This window comes from Colossoma macropomum, unplaced genomic scaffold (assembly GCF_904425465.1).
Source record: "Colossoma macropomum unplaced genomic scaffold, Colossoma_macropomum, whole genome shotgun sequence".
NCBI classification, from domain to species: domain Eukaryota; kingdom Metazoa; phylum Chordata; class Actinopteri; order Characiformes; family Serrasalmidae; genus Colossoma; species Colossoma macropomum.
Window position 1 is genome coordinate 26,882,193 of NW_023494792.1, and position 21,867 is coordinate 26,904,059.

At 38.8% G+C, this 21,867-nt stretch overlaps 1 protein-coding gene across 1 annotated transcript in view; it reads right to left on the reverse strand.

Annotated features, from left to right (window-relative positions):
• Positions 1–21,867, reverse strand: part of col22a1 (collagen, type XXII, alpha 1) — a 123,029-nt gene that overhangs the window by 57,785 nt on the left and 43,377 nt on the right. Inside the window, exons 7-15 of the mRNA XM_036576727.1 lie at positions 20,174–20,449; positions 18,923–19,003; positions 15,692–15,811; positions 15,337–15,381; positions 15,159–15,221; positions 10,021–10,059; positions 1,716–1,769; positions 769–822; positions 611–664 (exon numbers count right to left, since the gene is read on the reverse strand). Coding sequence (XP_036432620.1) covers positions 611–664; positions 769–822; positions 1,716–1,769; positions 10,021–10,059; positions 15,159–15,221; positions 15,337–15,381; positions 15,692–15,811; positions 18,923–19,003; positions 20,174–20,449 — 786 coding nt within the window. The remainder of the gene's footprint in view (positions 1–610; positions 665–768; positions 823–1,715; positions 1,770–10,020; positions 10,060–15,158; positions 15,222–15,336; positions 15,382–15,691; positions 15,812–18,922; positions 19,004–20,173; positions 20,450–21,867) is intronic.

Below are 21,867 nucleotides of genomic sequence, written 5' to 3' on the forward strand. Positions count from 1 at the left end.
TGGAATTGGTTTCTGTCTTGAGTCTTGAGCGCTATTTTCTTGAGTCATCTTTCAGTGTATGCATAACACACGCAACAAAAAACACTTTGAGTGTCCTTTTTTGTTGACTGCTTTCCCCTTTTGTTTTCAGAAACCTCTCTTTTGTTTGAAGATGCTGCTCTGGCATTTCTTTTGTTTGGCCTTAGCTCTCCCCCTTTAGTTTATCAACTCTTCTGTGAGGCTTTCCTCAGCATTGCTGTTGTTGCTTAGCAAGGCTGTTTTGGTGGCTTATCCCATAGCTTGCTGGGTATCTGATGTGGGGATTGGCAGTTCAGTCCTCACGTGGGATAAGCCAGCCATCATGTTCCTATGATTGTCTGTCAAAGTATCTTCTGATTTCTGATAAATCACAGTGCACCACTGGGTGGAGAAACACAATATTAACCAATAATTTTATTTTTCACTTCTCCCTCCTACCCCACCTACCTATGGCACTGATGAGATAGTGTTATACGTTATGATATCTGATTTAAATTGACTTTAAGGATTCATTTCTTGCCATTTGAGGTTACAGATACAGTCTGACAGGGCCTGTAGCATGTCTGGTATACTAAAATTTCTTGAACCTCACCTGTGGTCCCAGAGGACCAGGCACACCAGCAGGTCCAGTAGGCCCAGTTAGACCCTGAAACACAGATGAACACAAATACAACATTGTTCTTAATGTTTTCAAACAAACAAACAGAGAAGTGCATGAAGCGAAGTACAATGCGAGTATAAGCTGCTCACCTGTTCGCCTTTGTCTCCTTGTTTGCCCCCAAGCCCTGGCAAGCCAGCAAATCCCTGCAAAGCACATCATCTACACTCTTAAAAAGATGGTTCTTCAAGGGTTCTTTAGTAAAAAAAAATGGTTCTATATAGAACCATGAACACTCAAAGAACCCTCTGTGTGAATAAAGGGTTCTTTGCATCATAAAAGGGTTCATCGGATTGATGGACAGCTGTAGATGGATCTATATAGGACCTTTTTTGAAGAGGGTTCTACATAGCACCCAAAAGGGTTCTTCTATTTGTTATAAACTTCATATATTCAACATCATAAAGATAGAAGAACTCTTTTGGGTGCTAAATAGAATCGTTTTCAAAACCATTTTCTACATCTACAGCACATTTCTGAAGAATTTTTTCATGATGCAAAGAACCCTTCAATCACGCACAGGGTTCTTTAAGTGTTCATCGTTCTTTATAGAATCATTTTCCTTACCAAAGAACCCTTAAAGGACCATAATGTTTAAGAGTGCTACTTACACTGAGCTCCAATCTATAAACACTGCATAGGAAATTATGGCAAATTTCAAGTGATATTTCTCAATTTAGACAAAAGTAAAAATATATTAGAGTAGAACAAGTAAGAGATGTTCTCACACACTCAAAAAAGATGGTTCTTCAAGGATTCTTTAATAAAAACAATTGTTCCATTTAGAAACATGAGTTCTATATACAACCATTTGCATGCCAAATGGTTCTCTGCATTGTGAGATGGTTCTTCAGACTGAGTGTGCTGTATTTGGTTCTATATAAAAAAAACTTTTTAAAAAATGTTTCTACATAGCACCAAAAAGGGTTCTGTTATGGTTCTGATGTCAAGCTTGTAGCAACAGAACAACCCTCATTGTTGCAATATACAGTGCTTTTGGGTTGCGTTGAGTTGGACACTGTTTGCAGGTGTTTCTTACTCTCTCGCCCTTGTCACCTCTGGTCCCAGGTTGACCGCTGTCTCCTCTGTCTCCCTGTGGACAAAGAAGGAACTTAAACATGGCTGCTGCACAACACTGGATGTGGGAAGCCAGCGTGAAAGATGTAGGCATGTTCCTTGTATCTGAATCTGTCTGCATATTAGATTGCTTATGTCCTGAAATGGCCAGGGCCCACCAGCAGGCCCGAAGTTTTATTACACACTTATAACCTATGAATAGCTCAACCAGTTTGAAGTCACTGTAGTTACTGAATAATAAGCCTTAATATGTAGTAAGCCTGAGATTTTAAGGGATAAAAAATTAATTTTACTGCCTGTTTGTTAAAATGGGTCAATTATACTTTAAAAAAGTGTTGACTAACATTAAATAATGCCTCTGTTTATGAACAACACATGAGGTACTACATTAATATTGCTTAGCTAATGTTAACAAATAACAATTGCATTAGTTAATGCTGTTTTCACTTTGTTGATTAACTTTGTTTATTGAAATGTACAAGCTGCTATGTTGGTAATCAGTAAACAAATAATTGTATTAATTCATATCAATATGAACTAAAGTTTGTTACTGAACTGGTCTCTTTGTGGGTCTTTTGATGTAAAATAAAACACTAAAGCTCCGAAGTAAGAGATGTGATCAACAGTAAAAGCAGAACCAGAGCTGAACCAACACAATCATAATGAAATGAAACCCAAAAAGAGGATTATGAACTAAACCGATTAAACAAATTCTCAGTACAAAGTACAAATCCATCAGACTTTTGCTTGAGAAACAAGGAACTGAGTAACTGTAAGTAGTTACCACTCGCTCCTGCTTAAGTGTTATCACAGCCAATCAAGTTATAACTTAACAATCGCTTATTGAATCTTAGTTTATCTATGCAGTAAATGAACAAAGAAGTGAAAAAATATGAATGAATGCAAATGTGATCTGTTTAATATTAACTCAGCATTATTAATGTATGTTTCTCTTTACTGCAGCGGATCTTAGAGCTCCACTGAGCACAAATCTGAAAATAAAACTGAAATTGATCAGGTTTTTCTGCAGTGTCTGACTTTCTTATTGTACTTTTTTAGCCTTTCATGTAATGAGGGTAAAGATAAAAATACATTTGACATATTTATATAATTTATTTCAAAAATAAATGTTCTGCTTATCACAATTTCATCATTTTTGTATATTATTGATTGTATATATTATTAACATATACCACCTTGAGTCAGCCTGTAACTGGTTTAGTTGAGTTTAACTTTTCCCTTTTCCTTTTTATTTAATTACATTTTTTATTTACTTTAGTTTATTTAGTTTTTTATTTTTACTTTAGTTTGCTTATTTATCATTTTATGTTAAAATCTTATTAATTGGTTTACTATCTTGGCTTTATTGTATATTTCTTCTTTTTTAATCAAATCATAATTGTTCTCTTAATAATTTTGCTGTTTTTCTTGTCTGGTTTTCCTGTTAGCTTGTTTATGTAACTTTGTTAATTTTCGTTTAACATGATTCCTTTTTATTCCTTTTTCAATCACTTTAATGTTGTAAATGTTCAGCTTTACCCTCAATGTATTTCCATCTGAAAATAAAAGTTGATTGACTGATTGATATTAATTTTATATGTAATATATAAGGGTGATTCAAATTTTCAAACACTGGTTGGATAGGCAGTCCTACTAAGTGGCATTGATGCTAAATTTGAGCTCTTTTTGTCAAACAGAAAATAATCTGTGGCCAATTTTGTGATTCTACTTTGTGCATAAATGTGAAGAAATACATTACTTCATGTTAGTCGACACTTCATGTGAAAACAACATTAACTAATCCTGTTTTTACTTGTTCACTTGATATTAGCCTATCAATATTAATGTAATACCTCATGTGTCCTTCATGTTAACTTAATGTTAGTTAGTCAGCTTTTTTTGTAAATTGTAACCAGTTATACTGGTCTCTTATAATTGGTAAAACAAGAGAACTGCTGACTTGCAAACAGCAGCTGATTGGTACCCATCATGTACTGTTTATAATTAGTTTAATATGGTCCCTAATTCCAACAGACCTGCTTTATGTGCCTATAGTTTAGTGCACTATCCTCCAGTGACTCTCACAGACTTCACATCAGTGAAAAACCAACACAAAACCAAAATGTTATGGCTTTCTTGACTGGAACTGAGCAACAGTCTTGTTTGCAGGCCTGTAATTAAGTCACTTTGATGCCATGACATCTACATCACAGGCCTACTCATACTGAATGTCTGCGGCTGTCATTTATTCAGTGATGTGGCACTTTTATCCTTGGCAGTAAACTCAAGGATAATTCATATCATATTTTAACAGGAACAGTTATTACAACCAAAAATATGATCTGTTTACGGTTTCTCACACCAAAATATTACCAAAGACGAATCTCATTGTGCAATAATGAACATAGAACAAACATATTTCACTTGAGGAGCATAAAAACAGTAGAATAGACATCAACACAGGCAGGCATTAGCAGACAGACATCATTAATGGGACACTTCACACCAAAATGCTAGTGACAGATGATCTCGTAGTGGTCAGATATCATTCTATAAGAGGACATAGTAACTTCCTTGTAGTTTTTGTTGTTTGTTAGACGTTAACATTTTTGGATGGAAGCATTTGAGAAAGCAGAGAAATAGACACAGAAAAGCACCTCAAACACACATGCGTTTGTGGCTTCATGCAGTTTGACCAGCAAACCCCTCAGAATGACAATCATCAGCCTGTTTTAATTCATACAAAAACCAACACAACATAAACCGGACATACAGGCATTCATACAGAGTAAAGCACAGGCCTATGAGAAGACACAGTTAGAGCCTAGACTGTATGGGACTAAGTATTTGCTGTATCTAAGTTCCCTCTCAGGAAATGCCAACAACAGATTCTGCATACAAGGAGGACATTTTTCCAGCTGAGGGCGTCTGCTGGGGCCTAAAAATGGACAAAGAGCGGAAGTCTCAAAATGATCACCGGGTTGTAGCAGCACTGTAGGCACAACTAAACAATAATGCACTTTGCACCATGTTAAGCTTCACTAACTGCCTAAGTTCAGGTCCAACCCTGATCCATGACACCTAACCCCACTGATCACCGTCTCCAGAAGCCCTCAGCTGTGTTGGAAATGGTCCCTTTAATCACTACAATAGAAATGCAAAGCACTATGGCGAACTCGGTAACACTTTCTATGAATGTCACCTTTGTAAGCATCTATAAACACATTCATAGCATGTTATAATGCATTCATAAGCCATCATAAACATGGCTATAAGTATTGATGAAAATGCATTATACGTTATAGCCATGTTTATTATGCATTATGAATTGTTAACATAATACATTATAAGTACTGATCACAACAAATTATAAGAGCTCATAAGTGGTATTTGTCCGCTCTAAGTAAAGTGAAGCGTACTGTACTAAAGCCTCCTCCAGTGTTCAGAGTGAGGCTTCAAGTTGAAGTATTTACTGAAGGATTTACTGAAACACTAAAACATTCACAATAAAGCACATTACAGGCTTCAAATGTCAGAGTTTAAACTAGAGCTGCCATCAGTGTTTTACCCAATGTGGGAAAGGTAATGTACCCCACCGTTAGCTTGGTATTTGTCTTTACTTTACGCTCTCCAAGCTGGGACTGACTTCTTTGGCACTGACATTATAACATGTTATTAACACTATTTATAATGCATTATATTAACAATTCATAATGTATAATAAACATGGCTATAAAGTGTAATTCAGTGTAATTCTTTTTTAAGAATATTTATAACCATGTTTTATGAATGCATTATAATATGTTATAAATGTGTTTATAGATGCTTACAAATGCGACATTCATAGAAAGTGTTACCGAAAACTCTACTATAAGGAACAAAAAAGACCCCTAAGTACTACTCACAATGTTAGGAAATGAGAAGTGCTAGGACATTATCATAAATGGTCCCTAATAACCACCAAAATTCAGGTCTCACCAGGCAGAAAACCGAAACCAAAAAAGCTAACAAGCTAAAAACATAAACTTACTGATGTTTTACAGAATGAAGACTACAGTGTGAAATCCAGCAATCCAGCATCCTCAACAGCAGAAAACAATTGGTCATCCAAAGCAATGAGCGCTGTTATTTTTTAGTTATGTCTTCTGCTTTGGCCGTTGTTTGTACATTGTTTGTCTTTTTAAGAACTGTGGCTGTAGATGGCGCTATACTCACAAGGACCATCCTGTCAGCTTCTGCTGTTTTGCACTGTTCTGCATGTCATGCAGGGTGTTGTGTTTTCAAGTGGTATCACCTGTCAGGTATCTGTAGTGGTATCTGCAATGTATATGTTTTTAGGTGTTGTATCCTCTCTTGATACTCAGCATGATCAGTAATTACAGTTCGGTTGTCTAATGTCCCTCACAGAAACCGTGAAATAGATCCACACGGCCAGCATTTTCACTGTTGATCTGCTGCGGCTCAAGTTGTCTTCGCATCTATGCTGACCAGCGCGGCAGAGCAAAACAAAACAGAAACCACTGTTTCTTATTATCATTACCATTAAAGTTATTTGTAAAGTGTTAGATTTTTGGGGATTTTTTCCCCCAATTTAGTCATCTCAAAATTCCACCCTCTAGTCAGGACTCCCCCAGTCACACGATACCACCAGCGTTAGGAGGGTGAAGGCCAGCACAGGCTTCCTCAGAGACCTGTGAAGCATCACCGAATCTTGCCTGTTCACACTTGCGTGCATGTGTTTTTAATGATCGAATCACATTCAGATTTGACTGGACTGCATGCAATTCCAGGTGCACTGTTGGTATATATGGTATATATGGTTGTGAATGTGTTTATGAAATACATGTGGAAATATATGAAAATAGCCAGAATACTGTCTAATGCACTTTACATTCTGGATACCTTCTGAATTTTAAATATTGGCCAGTGAACCTTTAACATGGCAAAAGCAAGTGTTGTAGGTATTGACAGACTGTGAAAAGGCAGTATGATGCCCACAGTGAGTTATTGTGGTGCAGTGTGGGATTGTAAGAGTGCGCTGTTTTCAGACGACACTACGCTCCCAAAATAGTGAACTATACAGCGAATAGGGCATAGTTTTGGACATCGCCCTCGGAGTGCTGGACCAGGTGTGGAAACTCAAGAACAGGGGTCGACAACATGCGGTTCCACTGCTTCCACGTTGCAGCTCCACAGCAGAATTAGAATTATTAGGTAAAAATAAAAGAAACTTCCTTTGCAGTAAAATAAAGCTCTGCTGATCGTTTTAACACAGTTTTAACAATAAATGGTCTTAAATGCTGGAGTTAATGTAGAACTGCTGATTCACCCTTTAACCCTGAAGGTTGGCGCGCAGACTGCTGGTCACCATAGCAACACAATCTTGCCTAGGTAGCTAATGAAATGGCAAAGAGAGAGATTTAAGACGAACATCGATAATTTGGAGACGAATGGACTCATTTGCGTTTATAATCACTCCAGCTGGTTTCCTGATACGTTTAATCTGCAACGAGAAACTGTCAAACACTAAAACGTCACAAGGCTGAAGTCAGTTTCTCATTCGCCAGTTTCTCTTTCGAATTTTCCAGTTCCACCTTAAATGGTGTAGCAGTTGCATTCTGGCACCATTTAAGGTGGAATGGGAAATCCAAACGAGAAGCTGATGAAAGAGAAGCTGACTTTAGACTCATAAAAAGAGAGAGATTTTATGAGAAACTGTTCTACATTTGTGGAAAAGTGTCCTGCTAGAGATGTGAGGAAAGCATCTATAGCTGAGCTACAACTTAAAGCAGAGCAAAGTATGTCTGTGCTTTTGTTTATATTTTTAGCCTATACTAGAACATCAGCACATACTGAGACATATTTATAGCCAAGATGGTAAATGGACATAAAATATTGTGGCTCCCAAAGTGGTTTGATATTTGTTGAAAAGACAAAATGGCTCTTCTTGACATTTGGGTTGCGACCCCTGCTCTAGAATACGGTGAATCTTGTTAGAGAGGCTGGGTGACCAAACAATTACACCATATTTTCTTAACAGGCTCATTCTGATGGGTTTTCGAGACAGATGTTCGGCCTACTGCTCCCTCCCTTCTCTCCCCAGCAGGACCGTATGTGTGTGCGCCTTGGCGTGGGTGGCAGTTCGGCTCTCGGCTCGAACACCCTTGTGGTCAGCACTCCCATAATTCTGGCATCTAAAATATGAAGGCTTTTTTAGGTTCTTCTGCCCATATTACACAGCAGCTAGTCTAGTTTCAGGACACGCTCGCTCTCAGCGTGCTGAAACAGAAGAGCTGATTTACTACATAGATTATCGTCTCCCCTCAGGGCCAAACTATTAGAGTGACCTGTGAAGCATGGAGCTATTAGACTACTCACACACACACACACACACACATTTTATACATACACACATACATACACATAGGCTTGCTCTTAAAACTTATATCTCCACTGGCAGTAAATCTCCATTAAGAACAAAAACAGGGCTATTTCTGGTCTGTTAACCTGGTGCTTTAGCTTTAGGTGCATTATATCAAGGGCTGGATGATACAGACAAGGCACTATATTGTGATTATATGCTGCACAGTGCTGAATAGATATTAGAGATCATCCCTCATCCTTTTATTTCCTGTCAAAGTAGCTGTTAGGTACAAGTTATTCATTTTTCAGTATCAGGAAAAAAAACTCAAAAACTAGATATATAACATTTTTGGTAACACTTTCTATGAATGTCACCTTTGTAATGTACACCACCGTTAGCTTGGTATTTGTCTTTACTTTACGCTCTCCAAGCTGGGACTGACTTCTTTGGCAGTGACAGTATAACATGTTATTAACACTATTTATAATGCATTGTATTAACAATTCATAATGTGTAATAAACATGGCTATAAAGTGTAATTCAGTGTAATTCTTTTTTATAAATATTTATAACCATGTTTATAATGCCTTATGAATACATTATAACATGTTATAAATGTGTTTATAGATGCTTACAAAGGTGACATTCATAGAAAGTGTTACCAAAAATATTTTTCCCACTGTTTCTGGACCCAGCTAGTTACCCACAGAAATATCACATTTTTCAGTGTTTAGTGTGTCACTCTTTACCTTCATTCCAGCTTCCATCCTTTTCAGGAGACTCACTTTCAGTTTCTCAAAGAAACCTGCAGGGATATTTTTCACACCTCCAAAGTTCAGTCTTAGAAGTTGGTTCATGATTTTCTGAAGTAATCAAACCCATTCAGTGATGTTGAGGTCTGGACTCTGGGGTGGTCAGTCCATTGTTCAGCTTCTTTGTTTGATGTGTCCGTCTCCTTTTCTCAGTGAGGTTCTTCTTGACAGCTACACATCCTTTCAGACCCACAGCGCTGAGTCGTCTCCTCACAGTGGAAGGATGGACAGAAACACCTGTGGATGTTTTCAGATCTGAAGCAGCTTGATTTTCTCCTGTAAGTGCTGTTTATCTGATGGGGGCAGTGTTGGTGTCTACCAGGTCTTCCAGGTGGTTGTTAGGAGCCCTGTTTTCTCTGTAGCTTTTAATGAGTTCAGTTTTGGAAACTCCTGTTTTTGCACTTGTGATTTTCCCCTTATTTATGCAAGTGGATTATCTTATATCTAATCTCCTGAGAAGTGAATAACTTGTACTTAAAGGCCATTTTGACTGGAAATTAATACAAAATTGTCTCTGACTTCTGTACAGTACTGCATATTATAACTGTGACATGCCTTGCAATATATTAAAAGCAATGGTGACTCATTAATTTGACAGGTTTAAAGACTAGCCTGCATTATTTTTACCACATATACTGTCATTTTCTTTTTATTTGCTCTTTTATTCTTTTGATCCTTCCATTAACTGCTTTTCTGTAAAGCTGCTTTGAGACAGCACTAGTTGTAAAAAGCGCTATACAAATAAATGTTGTTTGTTGGTTGAACTGAATGCCTTGATTCATTCAAACATCCACAAGTATGTTACATACTGCAAGCCTTGACAGTTTCATTAGCATATTGCTAATGCCAACACCACAGTCATGATTGATACCTTCTATACTGCGCATCATCAGTCCCTGATCTGAGACAACAATCTCCCTAAACCATCTCTGAATTTAAATTCTAACAGTGTCAAGACAAACAGACAAAAACGACACACAGATAAACACAGAGAGAGAGAGAGACTACACACTGCACTGCATTCCCATCGACACAGCATGCCGTGTTTCAGGCCAGACTGAGGAGTTCGGCTGGTTAATCCATGATCTTACCTTCTCGCCTCTATCGCCTTTGATAGAGACCGCCTTGCCCTGCAAATAATCAATCGACATGGATCGATTATTCTCGAGGCACGAGAGCACAAGAGAGAAGCAGCACAGGTAGAAAAGGAAACGTACAGCATCTTTAGCATGAACTTTATACCTGCAGTTATAAAGAGTTTTGTAGTTTTCAGTTCAATTATGTGAATCTTAGAGGGATCATTTGGTGAAATGTATTTACACATATTTACAGTTTATCCCCCTTTACCTCAAATGTAGTCCATCAGCTATGACACGTCTGGAGTCTGAAGTTTTCTTCTTAATTTTACACTGGAGCTACGAGGCTAATGTAGCTAACATGTTATGGAAGCTTACACACAACCAGTTAGCATCTGCACCCTTTATGCTTAATCATCACACACTTACCTCACAGAACTGGTAAATAATCTTGATTAAACTCTTGATAAAAGCCAGCTGTCCATGTTTATAGATAACAGTGTGTCATACAGGGTCAGAAACCACATAATCAAGTCTGTTAGAGATGCTGAACACCTCTAAACGGTTTGAGGGAAGCGTGTGATGATTTAGGAGTTAGCGTGATGCTAATTTGCGTACTTAATCTTCCATCACTTGTTAGCCATGCTAGCTTCGTAGCTCCACTGCAAACCCTTACAAAAACAAAGTATGCTTAAAGTTCATTTTATTAGTAAACTTAAGTAATGCTCAAGTAAATTTACCAAGTATACTTTATGTAGTAAGTATACTGTACTAATAGTGTACTATTTTAATACTTCTTTGTACTATATATATATATTACACTTGAGTAAACGTCTTTTGGTAACACTTTACAGTAGGGTACTGGTCATACGGCTTTATGACACGTACATAAGCTTGTCATGACAACTGACATAAACCTACATAAATGTTTATAAATGCTTATTCCAATAGCTGAAATTTGCTTAAAGGTTGCATTTGCCAGTTTCGATCAAAGCTAGCTAAAGTAGTCGGTGACACTTTCTATGAATGTCACCTTTGTAAGCATCTATAAACACATTCATAACATGTTATAATGCATTCATAAGACATTATAAACTTGGCTATAAATATTTATAAAAATGCATTATACGTTATAGCCATGCTTATTATGCATTATGGATTGTTAACATAATACATTATAAGTACCGATCATAACAAATTATAAGAGCTCATAAGTGGTATTTGTCCGCTCTAAGTAAAGTGAAGCGTACTGTACTAAAGCCTCCTCCAGTGTTAAGAGTGAGGCTTCAAGTTGAAGTATTTACTGAAGGATTTACTGAAACACTAAAACATACATAATAAAGCACATTACAGGCTTCAAATATCAGAGTTTAAACTAGAGCTGCCATCAGTGTTTTACCCAATGTGGGAAAGGTAATGTACACCACCGTTAGCTTGGTATTTGTCTTTACTTTACGCTCTCCAAGCTGGGACTGACTTCTTTGGCACTGACAGTATAACATGTTATTAACACTATTTATAATGCATTATATTAACAATTCATAATGTATAATAAACATGGCTATAAAGTGTAGTCCAGTGTAATTCATTTTATAAATGTTTATAATCATGTTTATAATGCCATATGAAGGCATTATAACATGTTATAAATGTGTTTATAGATGCTTACCAACGTGACATTCATAGAAAGTGTTACCAAGTAGTCTTTATGACATGACTCTTACTGAAATAAACGTTTATAAACATTAATGTCAGGTTATGTCAGTTGTCATGACAAGATTATTTAGATGTCATGAACAGTACCCTACAGTACTGTAGGAAAGTGTAGTAAAGTGTTACCCTTCATTTTTTAAGGGAGCACTAAAGAAGCAAACTTCAGACACTGAATATGTCCTAAATTGTCAACTGCATCTGAGATAACAGGGAAACTGTGTAAATTAGATTTCCTTTAAAAGGAAATTTCTCAAAATATATACATAATTAAACAGGTAAGATTTAAACAGAGTCATTCAGAGTGGTTTGGTGTTAAATACTCTGTTCTAGAGAAACTTACAGACTCAGAACTGTTCACAGTGGTGGTGATAGGAACCAGACGTCCACCTCTAAAAGCTCCCTCACAGAAACGTATTACAAGACATTGGCACAGATATGCTTCCTGTTGTCTGAGACATTGTTTTAAGATTTGGCTTAAAACATAAGTTTAAAGTCTATTTATGGCGGAGGGGTACATGCAGAGCGTTATGAGGCAAATTAGACCCCAAAAACATATATTTTTCAGATATATCACTATTTTACCATCATTACCGTTACATATAAAGCTCAAAAGACATGTATAGGTTTGGATGGCAGTTTTGGATAGTAAATAAAATGGCTATGTTTGTGTTGCGACCCCTGGTTCCTGTCACCACCACTGTAAAGAAGCCAGTACAACGAACTCAATCTCACATCAAACCAATCTGAATGACTTTGTTTACATCTCAACAATTGAGTCGGGCAGAAATTTTGAAAGATCAGTGGAATTCCCCTCTAAGGTACACTATATCCACAGCTGTAATGTGAGAGGCCGCAGTGACCTTTACTTTGTGGAAAGCTATACATGATTAACCAGGGATTTTAACACTGTAGAGCAGGGATCACAAAGTCACAACACAGGAGAAAAAAAGACAATTAATGAATACATCCGCAATGCGCCTCTATAAAATGGACCGACAGTAGATAAATATTGGATATAAACTAAGAGCAACACCAAAGCCCTACCACTGAAACAATCTGCATATGCAAATGTATGGAGATGTGAAAAGCTCTAGACATTTTCAACATACCTGCAATTAACATAAACGCAATTAACTGAAACTCTGTGATGAGGGGAAAGATTGCCAGCTATTCAGTCCGCCTGGCCTGTCTATCCAGAGGCTCTGTCTGAAGAGCTCGCTCATTAACGCCGGCTCGTCCGTGAACAGAATCCCAGCTATCGGATGGCATTTAGATCAGCTCGGTGACAAAGCGAAAGCATTAAGGGCTTAACTGTGGAGTCTGATGAAAGGGAGGAATGAGGCCCACGATTCGCAGCCACGATTCGAAGTCACACTAAAGTTACACGGCCGATTTTCTCTGCGGCACTAAAAGACTGACTAGCCCTGCAGCATTGTTTTTCTAGTGGCTCTGGAGGCCTGAGTGCTCACAGCATTTCTATCCTGACGATGGAACACACTGTATATTTTGTGTTGTCCACACACTGGCAAACCAGCGCCACCTGATGCGTGTTGGAGCAGGAAAAACAGTGCTTGCATGGAAGAGTTAGCTATAAACATCCATATCCGAATCTTTTTTTTCCCTTAGTTCCTTTCCTGAGCAAAAATTCGAGAAATGAAAGATTTTTTTATATTGTATGGCCTAAAAGTAAAGGTACAGTTACATATTCAGCTAGATCCATACAGAATGGGGATGTAAATGATTAATGGATATAAGTAATTATATATGGGAATAAGTAACTGTTTGACCAATGCTGTGGTTAAAAAAAATAATACTAATAATTTTGTTTCATTTCCAATAAAAAAAGAGTTCCTATTTGAATCAGTTAGCAATGTAAAGGACGATGATTTAGACACCTCTCAGAGCCTTTTGGCTCCTGTACATTACACTACAGCCTATCAGTGTTTCATGACAGACAAGAGAAACTTGGGTAACGCTTTACAGTAGGGTACTGTTCATATAGCTACATAACACCTACATAAGCTTGTCATGACAACTGACATAACCCTACATAAATGTTTATATAAACTTATTCCAATATGCATCTTCTGTCATAATGGCTACTTTAGCTAACTGAACGAAATTGGCATATATAACCATTATAGCAAACACTGCCTATTGGAATAAGCATTTATAAACATTTATGTCAGTTGTCATGACAAGCTTATGCAGGTGTTATGTAGCCTTATGAACAGTACCCTGCACTGTTACTGAAACTTGCTATAGTCTGACTGCAATTTAGAGTTCAAAACCACGGTCACTTGCAAAATGGGTTAAATACATGTCAAAAGGATAGCGAGCTAGATGGATAACATCTTTTACTCTGGTCTGCTGAAGTGACCAAAATGCACTGCCCTAAAATAGGCAGGGAAAGACAGAGTGTATTTCAGGAATGTTTAAGCAGAAAATGAGGCACTTTTACTATGAGAAAGCTACATTTAGTCAGGACCTCTTTGCTATTTAGGTGTACACTCCTAGAAAAAAACTAGGCCAAGTCCAAAATAAAATGGTGTTGGCCTGGCCACAGTCCAGATTCAAACCCTATAGAAAATACTTGGTCTCACATTAAACATAAACTAGCTCAGCAGTGTTTTCCAGCTGTTTGAAGCTGTCAATGCTGACTGGAACAATCCTGACACTTCTATCTATAGAGTTAGAAATAAAGGTTCTGTGCTGGTACATTTTTCATTCATCAAGGTAGAAACAATGTAAATGTTCCCCCAAAGCTACAACAGTGGTTTTAAGGTCTGACTGTGAACCTTAAATATGTTTTTCCAGGTGAAAAGTTCGTATTTGTACCTTTTCATAACTGAATGATTTAAAACAGAACAGTAAAATAATAAGTCTGGAGGCGAGACGGGGTGTGTGGAGTCAGTACAGCTTAGATCATATCATTTCAGTGGATTATGGTTCAGTTATGTTCCCTGACTAAAGGTACTGAGATGGACCCTTGAGGGAACCACCCCAGTGACAAGAGTTGTCCTGCTCCAGTGACAGTTTAGTACCTTTATTTCTAAAAGTGTGTAAAAAGTTGCCTGCAAATTTTTACACAGTCTTTGTTTCGAAGATGAATTGGCTGTATTTTGTGTTTTTTACTGTGAACAGCAGAGCTGACTACCACAATATTGTGAGCCACAGCTAAAGTCACAGCTAAATTGCTTAGTGCACCAAATTTCCTTCATCAATTATCTGGTCCTGCCTTGATTTCACAAACAGACACTGCAAACTTGTAGTGTGACATCAGCTTTCATGTGAAAAAACATAAAAGACTGTGACTAGCTCTCAGTTGTTGAGTTTGAGATCCCCGCTCTTCGTGCATCACTGACTGAGTATAGTCTATGTTTTTGGGGGTCAAAGTGAATCAAGCTCATGAGAGTTAGAAAGAAATCTGTTTTTCGTACAGCTTCTCCTTTCTGTCCCTTCAGTCCTTGCGGTCCGGCAGCACCCTTAAGGCCGGGGTCTCCCTGTGGACGTACAGTTTACAGCACAGTGTTGAGGAAACACTCAGCACTCGAGAGAGAAACACAGAGCAATCGTAAAATGATCAGCGACACACTGAATTAAGGACTGCTTTATGACCTTTTCACCCTTAGGGCCCTGAGCGCCAGGCAAGCCTGTCTCACCCTGTGGAGAGCAGCGAAAGAGAGAGAGAGAGAGAGATGAGCTGCAGGAAACAGAAAGAGGTCAGGAGAAGAATATCGCAGGTAAAAAAGGAAGATACAGCTGAAAAACTGACATACGCTTGTAATATTTACATCATCAGAGCTGCAGCGCGTGTTTTGCTCACACGTGACTTTGATGAGTGTGAAAATATCAAAACTGTATGTTTGTTTTCCTTTAAATCAGTTTCTGCATTCAGTCAGATGGATATCCTTAATGCATGATGCATTTATAGGAGTTAAAAACTGTGACCCTGTGACCTTTAGGGTCTTACCCTTTCCCCTGGTGGGCAGGAGCAGTTCACTGCTTCAACTCCTCCCTGCTGCTCTACGCTGGTGGGAGTTGGAGTCACCAGCTCAGTGGGGGGAGACTCAGTCACCAGCTGCTTAGGACACTGAGGAGAGAGAGAGGTTAAAACAGTGTTACTATAAGGGGAAGAGAGAAACAGAGTAAGAGAGACAGAGAAACACCCATTAGAGCATTAGAGAGGGACCAGTCATCATTTTCCAAACATCATTTTTGTGTCAGGCTCAGTTCAGAGTCTCACAGCCCGCCTCCCTTTTTTTTAATCCGAAATGCTGCATATTCATTTACAACAATTTTGGATGTAACAAACCCTTCATATTACAGTCTGCATACCCTCCTGCGAGATACAGGGGGTACTGGGGGATCTGGGACCTCCTGATTAAACTCTTGGACATCTTAAAATCAAAATTCTGGGGTTTCTTGAAAATAAATGCAGTATGATGTTACGCTGTCATTGTTTAACCTGTTTCTTTCACAATCAGTGAGCTTCTGAGCTGCAGCACTGCTCTGCCTCAGGGTGGCGCTGTAGCAAACTGGTTCACCCAGTTGGTCCTTCACAGCCCAGCAACTGTAACTATGCCAGGAATACCTCTGAAAAACTTTACTATATGCTGTATCATATCTGTAAATCGGGAAACCTGCCCAATTTTCCCAAGAGTTTGGTGTAAAGAGTGACTGTTCCTCATTTCTCACACTGAAGACAGAAGAGGAGATGAGTAAGATCTCAGTTCATGTATTGAAGAGCGCAGAACCACACTAAAAAAGAGCCATTCCAGAGGAGGAATTGTTAAAGAAGCACTTTTTGGCGATTAAAAGGTAGCATCAGTGCTGAGACCCCACTGAATACCAGGGGTATTTCACACACTATAAACATTATATCATATAGTTTTATTTCAGTTTTTATGTCCACAGTCTAATGACGCCTATTATGTTCACTACACTGTAACTATCGCTATACTATCAGGATTTGTTCTGCACTTTGACCGATGTGGTTCAGGTTTGGTCAGACAGAATTTCTTCATATCCGAGTTTAAGAATTAAAACTTGATGACAAAATTTTGTCGGCCTCGATTTAGATTTGGGCCGGGCTGGACCCAGTCAGAAAGATCTCAGGCTGTATTTGGATTATGATCAAAATTTTAAATTAAAGCTCCAACACCCATCTGGGAAGAGAGAGAGAGAGAGAGAGAGAGAGAGAGAGAGAGAGAGAGACTAATAGGTAGAGAGAGACAAGTAGATAGACGCGTCTTGTAAAAAGGGAGAACCTGAGGGACACAGATAAACAAACTGACTCAGTGCCATCTCCGTTATGGTAATTCAGTCTTTTTATCTCATCCTAATTTGCTTGTTTGTTCCTGGTGTTTATACACGTCGGTATTTCCTGTGTGTCCGTGTACACGGACACGATTAGCATAAAGACCAGCACATCAAAAGATGACAAACAGAACCAACTTGCTGTTGATTTGTACTGAGATTGTATAATTACCATCGGTACTATTAGATTGCTTGTCATCTTGTAATTGCTTTGGCGATTTTTCAGGGCCCATTAAAACTAAGAGTGAAAGAACTGAAGGTGAGAGAGGCACAAACAGGACACGTCCTGCCTGCGTGTTAGGGATGAAACTGGTGTACGAGTCTGAAAGCCTAATTTACATGTAGTACGTGGAAAAACGCTAAATGTAGTTCTCGTCCTGATATGCATTTGAGGATTGTGCAGAAAATAAATGGAGATGTTGGAAATGCATCTGTTTGATTTACTAATGTTTTTTCTGCCTTTTAAAAGGAGACATAAATTAGCAGTAGTATGTCTGGGCGATGTATCACCTATACTGAAATATCGTGATATTGACCTACAGCAATGCTGCTTTTCAGATTTAACAACACGTTTGTGATATTATATAGATAGTGAGATTAATTTCCATCATATGCCCATAAAATAGCAATGATCCTGTTATGAATATGTTTTTTTTAGCTTTTTAATTCTACTTCGTGCACTTTACCCATTGAATCTAGTACTTTATGGTTAACCACAATGTCTGTCATTTAGTGGGTGCTTCAGATTGTAGTTTTAAAATAGGAAAGTAGAAAATAACAGTCCAAACAAAACAAGCTGTATCAGGTTTGTGAGGAATGTCTTTAGCATATAGTAGCAGCACTCAGGAAGCATGGGCTCATTAACTTTATTAACACTAAACATTTATTAATGCTAACTTATTAACTTTATTAATGAGAATGTGAATATCATCCAGGCGGCACGGCATAACGGGCCCGGGTTCGATTCCCCGGCCGGGCAACCTTTCTGTATAGAGTTTGCATGTTTTCCTCCCACAGTCCAAAGACATGCAGTCAGGCCAAATTAGCCCTAGGTGTGTGAGTGTGTGTGAATGTGTATGTCTGTGTTTCTGCCCTGTGATGGACTGGCGGCCTGTCCAGGGTGTTTCCTGCCTTCCGCCCAGAGAGCGCTGGGATAGGCTCCAGCTCCCCCTGCGACCCAGGAGGATAAGCAGCTTAGAATATAAATGAATGAATTTCATTTGATATTTGTGATTGATTCTGAAAATATCATGATATGGAATTTCATCAATATTGTCCAGGCCTAAGCGATCAGTCCATTCTGACTTGTTGACGGCCCCTTTAACTCGTTTAACTGTGTCTCCAGAGGAGTTATAGCACGTGCATGTTCACGTTCGCCAGAGTGAAACATGGCAGCATGTAGAATTTGCACTGTCTGAGTGCTACTGTGTGTCTATCACTGTGTAAAAGATGCAGAAGCACTCCTTTATCGTTAGATGAACTGTGATATAAGGAGAATTACACCTCTGTATAGTGTTTTGGTAGGAAAGAACTTCTTTTATTAACTTTTATCCCAAACTATTTCACTGAGTCTCATATAAATAGCTCAGTTAGAAGGTGGTCCTGTCCACAGCCTGCATGATTAGCTACAGCCTCAGTAAAATTACAGATGCTATTTATGTGCAGATTGAAACTATATTAAGGGCTCATTTGTTTGCTGTGTCTTACTGAAAGTTGACTTGTTGATATGGAAGGAATGTCTTATCTGAGTGGTAACCAGACAAGGTAGCAGATGCATTTAGAGAATCAGAACTACAGCGCAAGAGTGTGTGAGACACACAGAGAGAGAGAGAGAGAGAGAGAGAGAGAGAGAACGAGATGGATAGAAAGACAGATGGACACTCACTGGGCCTCCGGGCAGGTCACAGCACGTCTCCTGCTCGGCCTGCTTGGAGTCACAGTAGATCACCATCCGCTGAAGGTCAAACTATGAAGGAAAGAGTTTCACACACGCACACACACACACACACACACACACACACACACACACACACACACACACACAGGGAAGCAGGCTGTCTTAACAAAGTCTAAACTTGAAGCAACACTTCCTCTACATTCCTCCAGCGTCTCTCACGTGGTGAATGGAAACAAAACTCTACAGCCAAAACAAGAGCAGCAGGAATCCTCAGCCAGCTGGAGACGCTGAGACGGGTTGAAAAAAGATACGAAACATACTGTAACTCAGCACAATATTACAGTTTACGGCATCTACATGTACACATTAACGGAGTAGGTTTACAGGCTGCACTGAATGGAAGTTGTACTAATGACGTGGCCAGTTAGTACACTGGCTATGCTATGTAGGTTGTGATTCTGACCACATCCAGTTTCAATAATAAATGTTACATATAATTTGGGTAGCGGATCTTTCTCAGCACCGCGGTGACGCTGACCCGGTAGAGTTCACAGTGGCATTCATTATCATGTTAATGTGGGGTGTGTTCATGGTGTTTTTTAGTTGTGTTCATGGTAGAGTTCATGGTGGTGTTCATGGTAGAGTTCATGGTGGTGTTCATGGTGGTGTTCATGGTAGAGTTCATGGTGGTGTTCATGGTGGTGTTCATATCAGCATTAATGGTGGTGTTCACTGTAATATGTGTGGTGCTGGTACGAAAGCATCGTGTCTTGGGTTTTTACACACGTCAGTGTCACATCAGTCGACCACCACCCAAAAATATCCAGACAAGAGTGGCTCTCTGGTCAGAAACTGACCACTGATGAAAGACTAGAGGATGACTAACACATACTGTACATGAGCTATAGTCTCTAATTGTACACCAGCAAGCTGGTAGGGTTTATAATAAAGTGACCAATGAGTGTACGGCCCTCTGTCCACTGTTGTCTACTATCAGCTTGCATTGCATAATATCTTATACTAAAAAATTCTACACAGTTTCTTTTGATCCGATTATCATGAAATGTTAGCAAATGTAAAGGTCATTGGCCATTTCTAAATGGCGTAAAAAAGTAAATGCTTAAAAATGGAGTGATGATCTGACAGAGATGATATACTGAATAAACATATATTGCGTTTACACATGTATTCATTGAACAGTAACAGCACTATGCAGCTTGAGTTTTCTTAGTAACTCACATCAATGGGGACACTATCGTACAGCCTCTTTCCAATAACAGTTTTGCCCTGGATGTCGATGTCCTCTCGGTCTTCGATGGGAAGGGTCTGGATGTGTTTGCAGTCCAGATAAAGAGACACAGACCTGGCGGCCACGGTCAGGCTGATCTTGTGCCAGTTTCGGTCAAACAGGTTGTCCACCTCAGGGTTGCGGAAGACCGCTCGAACTGCATCTTTGGTCAGCCCCACTGCATTGTACTCCACGGCTTTATTCTCACCGTCCAGACGAATAGATACCTGGTGGAAAAGATTAGATACGCCTGACAGTCTGACATTTGTCTGGTGAAGGCCACAATGTGTGCAGGTACTGAGAAGTTCAACAAAGTCCTGAACTTAACCTCTGAACTAGCAGATAAGATTTTCTGTGCTACTTGTTCTGTAGATTTGTAACCTTTAGATGCTGCAGTCATCACCACAAGAGCATGGCATCACTTTATGCATATTTCTCACTCTTAGTTTATTTAAACAAGCAGAGAAATGATGTGAAAAGTGCAGATTCTGAACTTTCAACCCATACCACATTTGTGTTTGCATGTAGAAGAGGATATGAATTTAATGGAAAGTTATTGTTGGATATACAGTCTTGTTTGGTGGAAAGAAAAAGATTGTTTACTAGCTTTACGAGCAGATTCAAAACAGGACTTGAATCCTACGTAAATGTAATTGATTACATATTAATTACATAATTAAACTTCATTGGTATAGCAAAATGATAGTAAACAACTCTAGACTTCTAAGTGTAAAGCTGTTTCAAAAAGTAAAGCTGATCAAAGCCAGAAAAAAACTCTTTGATTTGTGAAGAAAAAAAATGTTTTATAACACTTTCTATGAGTCTTATATTCATAATCCATTGTAAATACATTTATGAAATGAAATGAACCTTTTTTTTTAGCCAACTGTGTCTGAACACATCGGAATTCGACCTCCGCATTTAACCCATCCGTGCAGTGAAACACCCACACACTAGTGAACACACACACACTAGGGGGCAGTCCTATCCACGGCGCCCTGCGGAGCAGCTGGGGGTTAGGTGCCTTGCTCAAGGGCACTTCAGTCACATACTGTCAGCTGAGGGGATCGAACCGGCAACCTTCCGGTCACAAGCCTGGTTCCCTAACCTCCAGCCCATGACTGCCCCCTGCCCCATTTATAAAGTGTATACAATACATGACACTTTATAACACTTGTCATAAGCAAACCTGCCTGTCCATTATTAACCATTCAGAACTAGAATCATTCTCTTCAGTCCTTTTCTACTGTAATCAAATTTTTGCCTTTCTATGGAAACTTTTTATAGTAGCCCAAAAAAATGCACACTGCTTGAGAATGGATGACATCTAAACTAATAACAATAGCAATTTATTATTTATTATTATTTAAGCACTATAGTGAAATTGAAGAGTGTTCAAAGTTTCATCATGTTCATTTTGGAGTATTAGTTCTACAGCATTTATTTGCTGGGTTATTCTAGAAGGACTCTTATTGTGAAGATGGGGCTAGCTCTCTGGATGTGTTCTGTACTAGTCAGTCTAACACTGACGGCAGAGGTAGAAAGACGTAGCGAGGCTTAGAGCGAGTTGTTAGACAAACTCTCTTTGTGTACGGCGTGGCTGTGGCCGACTACAGCCCTTTAATAAAGCACAATGACGTGCATC